The sequence below is a fragment of the Cyprinus carpio genome, chromosome B2 (assembly GCF_018340385.1).
Source record: "Cyprinus carpio isolate SPL01 chromosome B2, ASM1834038v1, whole genome shotgun sequence".
NCBI classification, from domain to species: domain Eukaryota; kingdom Metazoa; phylum Chordata; class Actinopteri; order Cypriniformes; family Cyprinidae; genus Cyprinus; species Cyprinus carpio.
This window is the reverse complement of record NC_056598.1, coordinates 28,950,711-28,965,116: the sequence shown is the minus strand read 5'-3', so window position 1 is coordinate 28,965,116 and position 14,406 is coordinate 28,950,711. Positions and strand designations below refer to the sequence as shown.

The 14,406-nt window shown below is 36.3% G+C and overlaps 2 protein-coding genes across 4 annotated transcripts in view; both read right to left on the bottom strand.

Moving 5' to 3' along the window:
- Window positions 1–1,375: 1,375 nt before the first annotated feature.
- Window positions 1,376–3,464, bottom strand: LOC109085278 (relaxin-3 receptor 1-like). The gene has a single exon (XM_019099903.2). The coding sequence runs from the start codon at window positions 3,070–3,072 to the stop codon at window positions 1,873–1,875; it is 1,200 nt and encodes a 399-aa protein (XP_018955448.1). The 5' UTR covers window positions 3,073–3,464; the 3' UTR covers window positions 1,376–1,872.
- A 3,539-nt stretch (window positions 3,465–7,003) lies between these two features.
- The window catches only part of creb3l3b (cAMP responsive element binding protein 3-like 3b), a 28,097-nt gene continuing 20,694 nt past the window's right edge, over window positions 7,004–14,406 (bottom strand). For 2 of the 3 annotated variants that reach the window (XM_042719062.1, XM_042719061.1), the window contains exons 9-10: window positions 13,291–13,387; window positions 7,004–9,894 (exon numbers count right to left, since the gene is read on the bottom strand). In XM_042719062.1, the coding sequence (XP_042574996.1) occupies window positions 9,647–9,894; window positions 13,291–13,387 (345 nt within the window). In that variant the 3' untranslated portion in view covers window positions 7,004–9,646. Of the gene's footprint in view, window positions 9,895–12,870; window positions 13,018–13,290; window positions 13,388–14,406 lie in introns of those variants that run through there. The other variant, XM_042719063.1, reaches the window with a different exon arrangement.

The following is a 14,406-nucleotide window of genomic DNA, read 5'->3' as shown; positions in this document are numbered from 1 at the left end:
TGTACAGACCTCTCTTGTTGTACACTAAATGTTTTTGCAAAGATTTTGTGTATGCATACAAATTTTCATACACAGTATACAGTACTGTATATGAATCTGACACATTACAGCAAAGACTAAAGAATTTGTATCATGCAATGCAACTTGAATATCAATGAAGACTGCAAAAATTGTTCAAATTAATGTGTAAAAAAAGAGCAGTCATAAGGCTTCCTTTCACTGGTGCAGTCTTACTAATTATCAAATCACATTTTGATCACTGGATTCAAATGTTGTGACATAAAGCACACTTTTGGAGTACTTAAAACCTTTTACACCTCTAATAGCAAACTCCACTTTACACATTCACCCTGTCATTGGAACCAAATAAAATAATCAGAAAAAATGGAGGATTTGCTTAAAATGTTTTTTATTTACATTGAGCCATATACAATTCACCAAAGTGAACCACTGCACTTGACTCAGATGATGTGTCAGAAGTGGACTCATATGTGAGAGAAACACACTTAAATGAAAATGGCACATTGCTTTCAAACTCCATCAAAAAGAGTTGTATTCAGCGTCTGCATTCAGCAGCATTTGTTCAGAGATGACTGAACTATACGAATGGTTCAAGGACAGTTTAGAAAATGCTTTCTCTCCTCATGGCTTTTTCCTCTGAAGGTCCGCAAAGTTCATTCAATATTTTTCTTTCATTTTTTTTTTTTTTCCAGAAAGAGAGAATAAACTCGGTCACGGTGAGTGGGTTGCAGTTCTGAAGCTCAGCTTTTGGAAACACTACACATCCATGGAGACGTTGGTTGCTTGAGATGTTTGGGATGGTCTGAACAACAAACATAATTCCATGCAATAGAATCACCTACAGTATTATGTTTTCATACCACATTAGCAGTCAGGAGTTTAGACACACCTTGTCATTTCTTATGATAATTATTATCAGTATTTTGAAATAATGAACCCCACATTTTTGGTGTTCACAGAAGAGGGAGTCATCACAGCTGGCTCTGAAAATGATGTGACACAAAGTACAGTGTCATAAATTTACATTATTTAAAATTGAAAATATAAACTTTTTTACAATGATTGCAATTCTGGAAATGTGCCATCACACTGTGAAAAAGAGTCCATAGAGAAGTCATCCAAACCATGAAATAGTTCAAATGGAAATGTGTGAATTACGTAATGAAGGACGAGTGTGTATTGCTGAACACATCAATATCGCCTTCAATTCACCTATTAAATAAAAATACATTCAAATAAATAAATCAGTTTATTTTTTAGTCATTTTTGTTTTCACCCTTACACTTTTTCAGAAATGTTTCCTTAAATTTGTATGGAAAAAAAGAAAAGAAAAAACCTACAAACTATTAAAATAATAATAATATTTTTTTAAATAATTTTAAATAAACACATTTAATTTTTAGTCAATATTTACAAATTTTCTTAATATTTTTTGTTTCACTCTTTTGCTTATTAAGTAATATTTCCTTAAACTTGTATGGAAAAGAACTATGAAATAGTACAGTGAAAACTATTTTATCAATTTCACAAATAATAACAAATAAATGAAATATGTTTTTGCTTCACCCTCTGCTTAAACTCACCCAATAAACAAACAAACAGACATACATTAATAAACATTTCCTTAAACTTGTAGGGCAAAAATAAAGAAAAAACATGCCTTGATGTTTTTGAGGTCGTAAGAAACACGACAAGTGCGTCCAAACTTTTGTCTGATAATGTACATGTAGCTATTATATGCTCCAATGCGATTCTATTTCAAGTCAGCAATGTCTGATATTTGCAAATCCACGTTGCAGAGGTATACGAAGATGCATTCAAAAGTTCAAACGAGTCTCAGTGGATTTTTCGTCACATCCCGATCTCCATCTGCACCACGGACACCGCAGGCGGAGCCTCCGCCACCTTCTTTCCCCGGTACACCAGCTTGGCCAGGTTCCGGATGGACGGAGTGGCTCTAAACAGCAGTTTCTTGAGGCCGGTGCGGTACTCCTGGCGGATCAGACAGTACAGCACCGGGTTCAGGCAACTGTTGGTGTGCGCTAGGCACACGGTGATGGGGAACGCGTATGCCTGCGCGTTGTAAAACGCGTTGCTGAACGGCACCAGATCAAATTTGATGAGCACCCCCCAAAGGGTCAGCGCCTGGTTGGGCAACCAGCACAGAAAGAACGACAGAACCACGATGGTGACCGATCTGGTGACTTTGGAACGGCGCTTGTGCCGCCCTCTCTCGCTGTCCGAGCCAGGAATTCCACTGACGCGCCGCCGCAGAACGAAGCGCAGCAGGAGAAGGTAACAAACGCAGATGATGACCAGCGGAATCACGAAGCCGAGGAGGACCTTCTGGGTTTGATAGAGACCCAGAAGCAGTTGCGGGTCCCAGCTACCGGAATCCGAGAAGCGCACGAGGCACAGCTCGTCGTCGGACACCTGCGCCGTGGTGGAGTAAACCGCGTGAGGGATGGTGGCCACCACGGACACGGTCCAGATTCCCAAACTGGCCCACTTGACCTCGGCCGAGGCGGTTTTGGGACTTTGCATCCGCAGGGATGAGGACAAGGAGCAGTAGCGCGCAACGCTCATGGCCGTCAAGAAGAACACGCTCGCGTACATGTTCATAGTGGTGACCGAGCTGATGATCTTGCACATCACCTTTCCAAACGGCCATCTGAAGTCCAAAGCGGTGTCCACGGCCCAGAACGGAAGAGTCAGGACGAACTGCAGGTCCGTCACGGCTAGACTCATGACAAAACAGTTGATGGACGACTGCTTGAGTCTGTGGCGTGACTGGAGCAGGTAAAGCGCCAACAGGTTCCCGACGAGCCCCAGAGCGCACACGATCAGGTAGACGAGCGCAATAACGACGCGCATGGCCACGCTCGAGCTGTCGCTGTAGAGCTCCGGTGCGGACTCTTTGGAGAGCAGCTGCAGCCAGCAGCGGAGAGACAGGTTGTGGAGAGCGGTCCGGTTCGACAGCGCATCGCCCTCGTCCAGTGCCGGTCCGCACGCCGCTAAACTCGGTGCCAACGCGCTGCTGTTCCCCTGCATGGCACGGTTTTACGCACCCATAAGATTTTCAATAAGATTTCATGTGCTACTCAAATGTGTTCCTAAAAGTCATCCTATAGGTGCAGCATGTGATCCTCATGCGAGTAAACTCTTTATTTCTATTTTTAAGTACGGTTACTGCGTGAATCTGAGCCGCTGCTCTCTCCTCTGACTCTCCGCACCTGAATGAGCTCAAGGAGCATCACCGGGCTTTATATGGAGGAGACTGGCTGCTGTCATATGGAGACGTTTTCACTTGTCATTGATAAAAAAATAAAAGCTTTAGGCTTATAATAGGTTTTGGATAAAAACATCTGCCAAATGAATAAATGTATATTCCACAAAACTGAATACCTTTTACCTACTGTAGAAAATGTACAGTGTAGCTGGCATAAAACACGTCTATGAACTAGTTTTATTTTACTTTTTGAGTTAAATGATATATATATATATATATATATATATATATATATATATATATATATATTATATATATATATATATATATATATATATATATATATATATATATATATACATACTGTACATACATACATGCAAGGAGAAGGACAAAACTGATTTTCTTCATCTGAGGGGGAATGTGTTTAATTGTCATTAAATTGTCACATAATGATTATGACTATAATTTTTTCTTTAACACTATACACTATTATGTTACTTTTGGCTCTCTAGCAGTTAAAGCACAAGTAACCTGCGGAGGAACATTGTTTCAGTCATTATGTGAGTTGTGCTGGGGCTCCGCTATTCTGCACAGATGAATCTGATGGCTTGAGGCAGATGATCTCATTATCAGTGTGAATGTCAAAAAGAACATCAAAACTCTACCAATAATGAAAGAAAGACTGAAAGATATGCCTCACAAACAGGTAAGCAGCTGATATGCATAGTTGTTTTGACTTATTGACAATTTGGCAATGCCATATAATTGCTTTTCATATCAGATAACCATGGGAACTATAATTGTCAAATCTACTTATAGGCAAATAGACCAATATTTTAACTGGTTTAGAGATTGCCATTGTTAGCAATGTAAACATAGTTTTATGAATCTCCTCAATGCACAGCAAATGTGATGCTCTGCATGTTGATTCATGTTTTATTATAGGTTCTTTCGCTTCGGTTCGAGGTTTAGTAGTTGTGGATTCAAGTGTTTGACGCATAGTAGTAGCCTGACCTACATTCTTTTATTTATGGATATGATGTATACATATACGTATAGGCACAGATGAATGAGGAAAGTATGCAGTTTCCCGAGAAATCAGTCCCAGCAGCTTTGAAATGTAAATAATGATTACATGACTACGATAGTGATTTGGGGGGGAAAAAAAAGGGTTTGGAAGATGGTTTATGATGTTTGCTCATTATTTAAATTTGGTTAAGTTTGAACCAAAAAAAGTTACATAGTGTAGCATTGAATGAAAAATAATATTTATTTATTGTTTGGTTGTTGAAAAATTATCCAGAATATGTTTTGTAATATTCAGGAAAAAGACATTTCCGTAGCTGACAATACATTTTAAACACATTTATTTTATTGAAGATTTTTTAACTCTTAATGTGGTTCATATTGTAACAATCTTCTCAAAACATTCTTTTTAAGGCATTAAGCTCAAGTAAGTGTGAATAAACAGCAGGTTCCCATTGTAACAACATATGGTGTGTGGGTCTTTTTTTTCTTTTTATCAGTGATGTTGTAAATAGTTTAAAATCCACTTTATTTTGATAATAGCAAACTAATATGCATGATTTCCATCTTTAAATAACTTTAAGTTTAAAACATTGTATTCCCATAAGAAGTTTTGAGACTAGTTAGTGAGATGGTGTCTGACTTCGCTTGAGTTTGCTGGCCATCAACATTTGCATGTAAAAATGGGTCAGTATTCAGACATCAAACAGCGTTAGAGAGAGAGATCAGAACAGGCAGTGATTCTCCACACGCGTTCAGCTGTCCTGTCCGTTCTCCTGCTCAACATGGCTGTTTGAGGAAGAGTCTGTAAGAGAACACAGCACTCGCCCTGGGCTCTGAGAGACAGTGATTGATCATGGTAGAGGTGGAGGGACAGTCAACTTCCCTCAAGGCGAGTTCATTCCAGGACAACTGGCTTCCACTATACAGATTCTGAGATATTCAGTCGGGGATTGTCTTCTTGAACATTTAGTCCAGATGAGCAAATCCTGAAAAATGTGAACAGGATCCTAATAAATAATCAGTCTTAAGGATCCTAAAGGGAGCAAACAAGAATCCTCCAAGTATCAAATTAGAAGTGGATAATTAATACATTTTAATGTTATTATGTAGTCAGTAGACATTTTTATAGTCAAAATACGATAATTGAAAAAATATTCGTTTTATGGTACACAAATGAGCCAAAACCTCCCAGATGTAGATGAGCCTATTTGTTCATGGGAACAGATTTGGAGAAATGTAGCATTCCATCACTTGCTCTCCAATGGATTCTCTGCAGTGAATGGGTGCCGTCAGAATGAGAGTCCAAACAGCTGATAAAAACCACATTAATCTACAAGTTATCCACATCACTCCAGTCCATTAATGTCTTGTAAAGTGAAAAGCTGTGTGTTTGTAAGATACAAATCAGTGCTTTCAAAATGTGTGCATTAACACAGGAAGTTAACGCAAGGGCTGCAGAACATCTTCAACAACCACATCCACTTTGCCTCAGCGCTAGGTGTGAGTCAAACGAGCGCGGAAAAGGTACAGGTGATGAGAAGCTTCAGTAGAACAACAGTAAACTGCGGTCAGATGAGATCAGGCCATATGTCAGTAAAAATGAATTTTCCTGTCTTGTCAGCCGTTATACTGTGCTCTGAGTGCATGCTCCTCAATTGCACACACAAATATGGCGATGCATGCTGTAGCCTGTATCATTTCATATTAAAGTGCAAATTAAACTATGAGCATGCGTGTCAGATCTGCGTCACGTTCAGCAGCGGCAGCTCTTACAGTAATAGCAGCCAAATAACTTAACCAGCTGCTGGGATGTCTGTTCATCAAAGAACAAAAGAAAAAAAAGGAAATCAATAACTTTTGTAGATTTAAGGATTCATCTATATTTAATTTAGAATTTAGTGTTTAATAACTTTCTGTATTTTTTCTACTTTCTGAAGGGCACAGCACAGGTAGTTAAGTATCATATTTATTATAATGGGTTTATGTGAAGATTGTTTTTGAAGTCTAATAAATGTTAAAATTGATAGCTCTCAATTATACTGTGATGTTGAAGGGCTATAGTCAATGGTTAAATATTAGCGGAAAAAACTTTTTCAGAGACATCACATCAGTAAAATTAGTATCAATGATACTTGCCTTCAAAAAAGATGCCATCAAACAAATATTAAAAATATACTTTATGTTCTTTAGGTTGTTTCTACATTAATTTGAAGATTGAATGTGAAATTATTCCAATATGAAAGTATATTTAAAAACTTTGATGTTAGGTGGGATCCATAATGCTGCTTTCTTCAGTTAAAAAGTCATCTTGCCCGCATCAGGAGAGAAATATGCACAGATCAAGCACTGTGTGAGAACAGTCTAAAACAGTATTTGTCCTGTTCAAGTTTATTCAGAAATCATGATATCCTCTGTAAAATATAGATATGCAACCATACCTGATTTTAATGCATTGTGCATGATTTTAGACAAGGAGCTTTAATTAGGAAAACTGCACATCTGGTTATGAAATGAGATACTTCTGCTAATGTAAAAATGAATGAATAACCTCTAAAGATGGATATCTTTTAACAAAATAAGTAGATCTCTAGTAGAACTCTAACAGCTAAAAGCTCAGCTTTTGGGAAATTAAAAAATGATTGTGAATGTGATCCACTCGAGCTGTGTCGATCATTAGCTTTTCAAATCAATGTCAAGGAAACTTCCCAAGCAACACCCACATGAGTGACACCGTAGGTCATTTAATTACACCTGCAAACATCATACAAATACCAAGAAATAGGAAATAAATACATTCAACTGAATTCAGTCAAGGTTTTACAATAATGTTTTAAAATTGGGAAACCTTTATCCTGGAAAATACAATTCGACAAATTCAGTTGTTCAGTACTATTCTAAATGCTTCAATTATGCAGTTTGAAATGTAAAAAAAAAAAAAAAAAAAAAAAAAATTCCAAGTAAAACTAAAATGAAAAACCCTAAAGGAGAGCTGTGCAGAAAGAAAACAAAGCAGCTCATGCAGTCCAAGATTGTGCTGTATTTTTTCTGGCACATTGTGTGCCAGCGGCCACCTGAGGAGCAGTTTTGATGCAAAAGCACTGACCCTGTGTGAAACAAGGTAATTGTTATTCCTCACCACCCCTCATTTACCTCTAAAGCACACCACATCAGTAGCAGCACCTGAAACTCTGGTGCATGTTGGAGTGAAAGGTAATTTTTAACAAATGGAAAGCAGCACGTGCCCTTGACCACTCCTGATGCGCTGATGAACACAGGTCTCGAGATGTGCAATACTCCACGGGTCTAATTATACAGGCAACAGCTGTATGTGGAGCGTCTGTATTATACAGCTGGAGGTTCACGGAGGTGGAGCGAGAAAGAGCAAATACCTGCTCAAACAAATAACACATTCATAGCCATTTTAGGGTTCATATCTGCTGCGTTGCATGTAACACTAAATGGACTGTGCAAGTAGTTTATGGAGCAACAAAAGTAAAAGTTGTTTAGCATTCAAAAGCCACATTTGACCATGAGTCAAAATGCTCAAGGGAGTTCTCAGATACAACCTTTGAGATAAATATAAAGGGCGATAGATGCAGAGAAAATATTGCTGGATATAAACTTACATTAATGAATGTCTAGATTTAACACCCAGCTCTAGCTTGGTACATTGAGCTTGTGCGACTGCTTGATTGTGCTCAAATGAGATGAGCTCTGTGCATCAATCTGAGTTGATCAAGCGGCCGATGCGAAGCTGATCTTGGCACAGTGATCCACACACTGCTTGGCAGGAGCGTCTGCTTTTGATGTGATGTGCTGTGTTAGGCCAATTCCCATTGATTAATCTCTTCCCCAAAGGCAATGTTTAAAACACAGGCCAACATTTGTGGATGCATACAGTATGCCACTCACTGATGCATATTGCAAAGAAAACTCTTTCTTGCTGGTTTCATGCAGTTTATCCAATGAAAACAATTAATGTTTTCAAACGTTAATGCAATGAATGCTTGAAATAGTCATTTTTCGCTTGAATTGGCAGTTTATTTGCATGAATTTTTTTGTACAGTATAGTTTGTTTAAGGTACATTATTTGCAAGTAAACTTAAGCATCTATGAAATATGTACTTTACATTTTGATTTTTTTTTTATGAACATACTTTTTATATAGTCTGTTGCATCATTATTTGCATTATTTATTTTCTGATTTCTGTGTGTTATTGTGGTATAATCCATTCAGATAAACCTGCAACATTTTACACTATTTTTTGTGTGTTTTCTCGAGGAATTTATTGCATAGCCTGCATAATTTTTTAAAATAATGTTTCCATTCCAGTGTATTTTGGTATAACTAATCCAGATAAACCCACAATATTTTAAACTATTTTACATGTTTTTTTGTTTGTTTTGTTTTTCTGTACAACTTTTTGCATAGGCTGCTGCATTATTATTTGTATTATTTTTCCATTTCAGGCTGTGGTATAATCTATTAAGATCAACCTGCAACATTTTACACTATACTATTTTTGTGTGTATGTTTTCTGTACTATTTGTGTGTTTGTGTGTGTTTATGTGTGTGTGTGTTTTCTGTAACTTTCTGCATGCTGCTGTATTATTATTTGCATTATTCATCTTTCCAATTCTTGTCTGTTATAGTGCTATAATCTATTTAGATAAATCACAACGAAATGCCAAGTAAAAGTTGGTATTTTGTTGTTGTTTTTTTTGCAGCATTTTACTCTATTTTCCACCATTTTTTGTTTTCTGTACAACTTCTGCATACTTTCCAGTTTCAAATTATTGTCTAATCTATATAGATAAACCCATACCTAAATTCTAAAAGCAAAACAGACTGGTGTTGGTTGCTTTGAATGTCAGTCAGACAGTCACTTCCTGTCTGTGGCTGTTTTTTGGCCGGAATGAGCTGCGATGACGTGGTCAAATGCTTACAAATGCTGCTGCAATGAACACTTGAGATGAAATAGTTACTAGATGTGCCATAGTTTGCCATAGTACTTGCATCAAATCTTTGTAACAATTTATGTTAACAAATGTTCATGCAATGAAAGATTACTGTATTTGCATGAAATCTTACAATACAGTTTGTTTAAGGTGCATTATTTACAAGTAAACTAAAGCATCTATAAAATATGTACATCTTTGAAACACTTTATATTTTTACAGTTCCGGTCTGTTATTGCAGTGTAATCTATTCAGATAAACATGCACCTAAATGCCACGCACAAGCAAAACAAACAGCAGTTGGCTGCTTTGCATGTCAGTTAGACAGTAACTTCCTGTCTGTAGCCGGAATTTGTGGCGATGCCTTGGTCAAACATCTGATACAATGCTCGCCAATCCATGACATCACTTCCTGTCTTTCTCATGATGCGTTATCCACCTCAGTGTGGCGGCGTGGCCCGTGATGGGATCTCTGTGATGATGCTCGCCATCTCTGTAGCTGTGGTTGTGATGTAGAGGGTCCATGTCGGCGTACTCGGGCCTGAGCCGAAGCTTGCTGTGAGGGGAAGACGACACGTCCACATCCCTGTTGACTGAGTAGCCAGGCTGGATGCTGTACACCTCCATCACCGAGCGCAGTGACCTGGACTGAACTGCAGGAGAGAGGGGAAGATTAAAACAGTCGCTCCATCATCTCAGTCTCGACACAGTGACTCACTGCTGCATATTCAGTGTGTTCTGTCTCCGGGCTCCTGGACTTTTCACAGTCAGACTTGCACGTGTCAGTAGTCAATTTTTCATTTGTATGTACATAGCATTAAAAGCTTGCCCAAGAGCAGTTCCATTATACTGTACATAAGTATGAAAACAGGACCTTGACATATATTAGCTTCATGAAAAAGAACATTATGTACCATCATGACATGCAGCACTTTTCAGGGTTATTTCTGTCATCATTCACATAACTTTCAGGGTCCAAGCAACATGAGGATGAGTAAATGATTTCTGAGTGAAAATAAGGTTCTTTCGTTTTACCTTTTTGAGTTCTAGGTATAATTTTTTTTATCAAGACCCATTTTTGATTGAATATTGTTTTTGAGTTGAGCTATGTGACATCATAGGTTCTTCAGATCAGTGTTTTTAGTTTCTGGGTTCTTTAAAGCAGGGGTTTCAAACTTTTGGATGACATTGACTCCAAATATGGTGATCGTCTTGCTAAAATATAAAAGAAACTATATAGTTAAATTTTTAAATACCCAAACTGTGTGAGAAAAATATGCTATTATAATTAAATAAAAAGGTAAAGATATTATTTTACGAAATTAAATAAAATAAATAATAATAAAAAATATTTATTGATATATTTTTACTATAGACTGTATATACTATTTAAAGGCAAAATATAAAAGCAACTGCATATTTTCATGTTTAAAGACCCAAACTGTGAGATAAAAGTATGATATTATAAGAAAAATAAATAGATAAATATATATATATATTTTTTTACAAAATTAAATAAAATAAATAATAATAAAATGTAATAAGTAATTTATATGTGTGTATGTGTGTGTGTGTGTACAAAATTTAATTATAAAGGTAATAATATAAAATATATTTATTATTAAATTTTACTCTATATACTAGTTACACCCTTTTTACAAACTCTGTTTTTGTACAGTTATTAACATTGTAAATCAAGAAAGTTTTTTATATTATCAATTTAAAAAAAAAATATTTAATGTAAATTTATAATGTTGTATTTTAAAAAAAACTAAAGTAAAAAAAAAAAAACTAGTTAACAAGTTAATTTAGTGTTTCTAATACAATGGCTGAGGGAGTGATGGAAATTGGGACATTTTGCACATTGTATAAAATATAATTGTAAGATTGTATGTCTTTCAATGTATACCTATTTTTACTTAATTTAAAATTCACACATTCTATAATGTCTAACAGCTGTGACCCTGTTGCTTTCTGACTGCTATCAATGCTCAGAAAGTACAGACGCGCCTGACGACGCTCAAATGCAAGCTATAAATTGTCTGTTCACATCAATGCTGCAGCCTCCCATAAGACTTTGACCTGTTAAAGAAAACCTGAATATAAATCAGGTTACACCTTGATGTGGAGCGTCTGTATTATACAGATGAAATCAGCAGCTTATATATGTATAATGACATTTGAGTCAGAAAACGAGATTCACTGTATGCCTCAGATGTAAACAGAGAAGTTTTGGAAGTTTGCACAGTTTTCTGAAATGCATTCAGAAGTATAATATGATGTAAATGCACCCTTTTATGATGCTTATCTGCAGTGCTTTTCATGTGGCATGCTGTCGAAGTCGATGTTGCTGACCTTTCACGTGCTGAAGTCTCCGGGGTCAGCGGCCCTCCTGTGTGAGATGGGCTGGAGGCTCGGGATGAGAATGAGAAGAGAGAAAGAGAGGACCAGTACCTAGGAAAGAGAAGAATATTTAAACGAGAGGAAGTAAAGAAGCAAGTCCTGCTATATTGGTCAGCTGATGACCTACATCCTTTAAAAACGGCTTGTTCCAATCAACACTTTCATTATAATCATCATCCTCATTCGCGTTCTTCTTCCGCTACATGCACAGGAAAGATAAAAAGGTGCAGAAAAACAAGGATGTTATTTACTTAAGTCAGCAATATTGCAATATCTTTTTCCATATACTTTTCAAATAAATTATTATATATACTGTTCAGAGGTTTTTGAAAAATCTCGTACTCTATTTCTCACCAAGACCATTTTTTTTGTTTTATATTATATTTTTTTTTGTTTTGTTTTATGAAAATATTTTAAAATTCTAAAATAACTGTGTTCTATTTGAATATATTTTAAAACTAATTTATTCCTGAGATGCAAAACTGAATTTTCAGCATCAGTCTTCAGTGTCACATGATCTTCAGAAATCATTCTAATATGCTAATATACATATAAATAAAATCACTTTTTTATTTGAAGCAGCAGAATGGCAATATACTGGCAAAATGTAATATACTGACCATGTTGCATTTTATTTTTCAATGATTCTTTGATAAATAGAAAGTTCAAACGAACTGCATTAATTTTAACCAGAAATCTCTCAAAACTCTAAAAAAAAAACAACAGCAGTGTACATTACTAAATTATAATTATTACAATTTATCAATCATAACATTCAGTCCTTCTTTCCTTCACCTGTTTATGCCGGACATTTTTCCTTCTCAGCTTCTTGGCTTTCTAAACATGTTTTTAAGACACTGTAAATCATGAAGTCTACTCTCTACACATAAGCACTATTGTAATATCCACTTCATTTTCTCTTCATGGCATCTGTGTTTCATTTTAATTCAAACACCCCGCCATGGTGCCTCACTTTTGAAATCATTCATTCATCTGCTTCAAGGTAGAGATTCAAGCTAGGATTTATAATAAAGTAGAATGTAATTGTATCGATCGACAGCATTCACGACAGAGAGGCCGACAACGCCGAGTATGAAATGTCCATGCAGAGCAGAGAGGACAGTTTATGAAACCACAAAAGGACCTTAAACACTGATTATCATTTCTTTTGGTTATTTTCTTTCCACCGGTGTATAACCTATTTTTAACTTAATTTAAAAATTCACACATTCTATAATGTCTAACAGCTGTGACCCTGTTGCTTTCTGACTGCTATCAATGCTCAGAAAGTACAGACGCGCCTGACGACGCTCAAATGCAAGCTATAAATTGTCTGTTCACATCAATGCTGCAGCCTCCCATAAGACTTTGACCTGTTAAAGAAAACCTGAATATAAATCAGGTTACACCTTGATGTGGAGCGTCTGTATTATACAGATGAAAATCAGCAGCTTATATATGTATAATGACATTTGAGTCAGAAAACAAGATTCACTGTATGCCTCAGATGTAAACAGAGAAGTTTTGAAGTTGCACAGTTTTCTGAAATGCATTCAGAAGTATAATATGATGTAAATGCACCCTTTTATGATGCTTATCTGCAGTGCTTTTCATGTGGCATGCTGTCGAAGTCGATGTTGACTGACCTTTCACAGTGCTGAAGTCTCCGGGGTCAGCGGCCCTCCTGTGTGAGATGGGCTGGAGGCTCGGGATGAGAATGAGAGAGAAAGAGAGGACCAGTACCTAGGAAAAGAAGGAATATTAAACGAGAGGAAGTAAATAAGCAAGTCCTGCTATATTGGTCAGCTGATGACCTACATCCTTTAAACGGCTTGTTCCAATCAACACTTTCATTATAATCATCATCCTCATTCGCGTTCTCTTTCCGCTACATGCACAGGAAAGATAAAAAGGTGCAGAAAAACAAGGATGTTATTTACTTAAGTCAGCAATATTGCAATATCTTTTCCCATATACTTCAAATAATTATTATATATACTGTTCAGAGGTTTTTGAAAAATCTCGTACTCTATTTCTCACCAAGACCATTTTTTTTGTTTTATATTATATTTTTTTTTGTTTTGTTTTATGAAAATATTTTAAAATTCTAAAATAACTGTGTTCTATTTGAATATATTTTAAAACTAATTTATTCCTGAGATGCAAAACTGAATTTTCAGCATCAGTCTTCAGTGTCACATGATCTTCAGAAATCATTCTAATATGCTAATTTGCTGCTCAAGAAACATTCCTGATTATTGTCAATGTTGAAAGCAGTTGTGCTGCTTCATATTTTTGTGGAAACCATGTTGCATTTTATTTTTCAGGATTCTTTGATAAATAGAAAGTTCAAACGAACTGCATTAATTTAACCAGAAATCTCTCAAAACTCTAAAAAAAAACAACAGCAGTGTACATTACTAAATTATAATTATTACAATTTATCATCATAACATTCAGTCCTTCTTTCCTTCACTTGTTTATGCCGGACATTTTCCTTCTCAGCTCTTTGCTTTCTAAACATGTTTTTAAGACACTGTAAATCATGAAGTCTACTCTCTACACATAAGCAATATTGTAATATCCACTTCATTTATCTTCATGGCATCTGTGTTCATTTTAATTCAAACACCCGCCTGGTGCCTCACTTTTGAAATCATTCATTCATCTGCTCAAGGTAGAGATTCAAGCTAGGATTTATTAATAAAGTAGAATGTAATTGTATCGACTGACGCATCACGACAGAGAGCAGACAACGACGA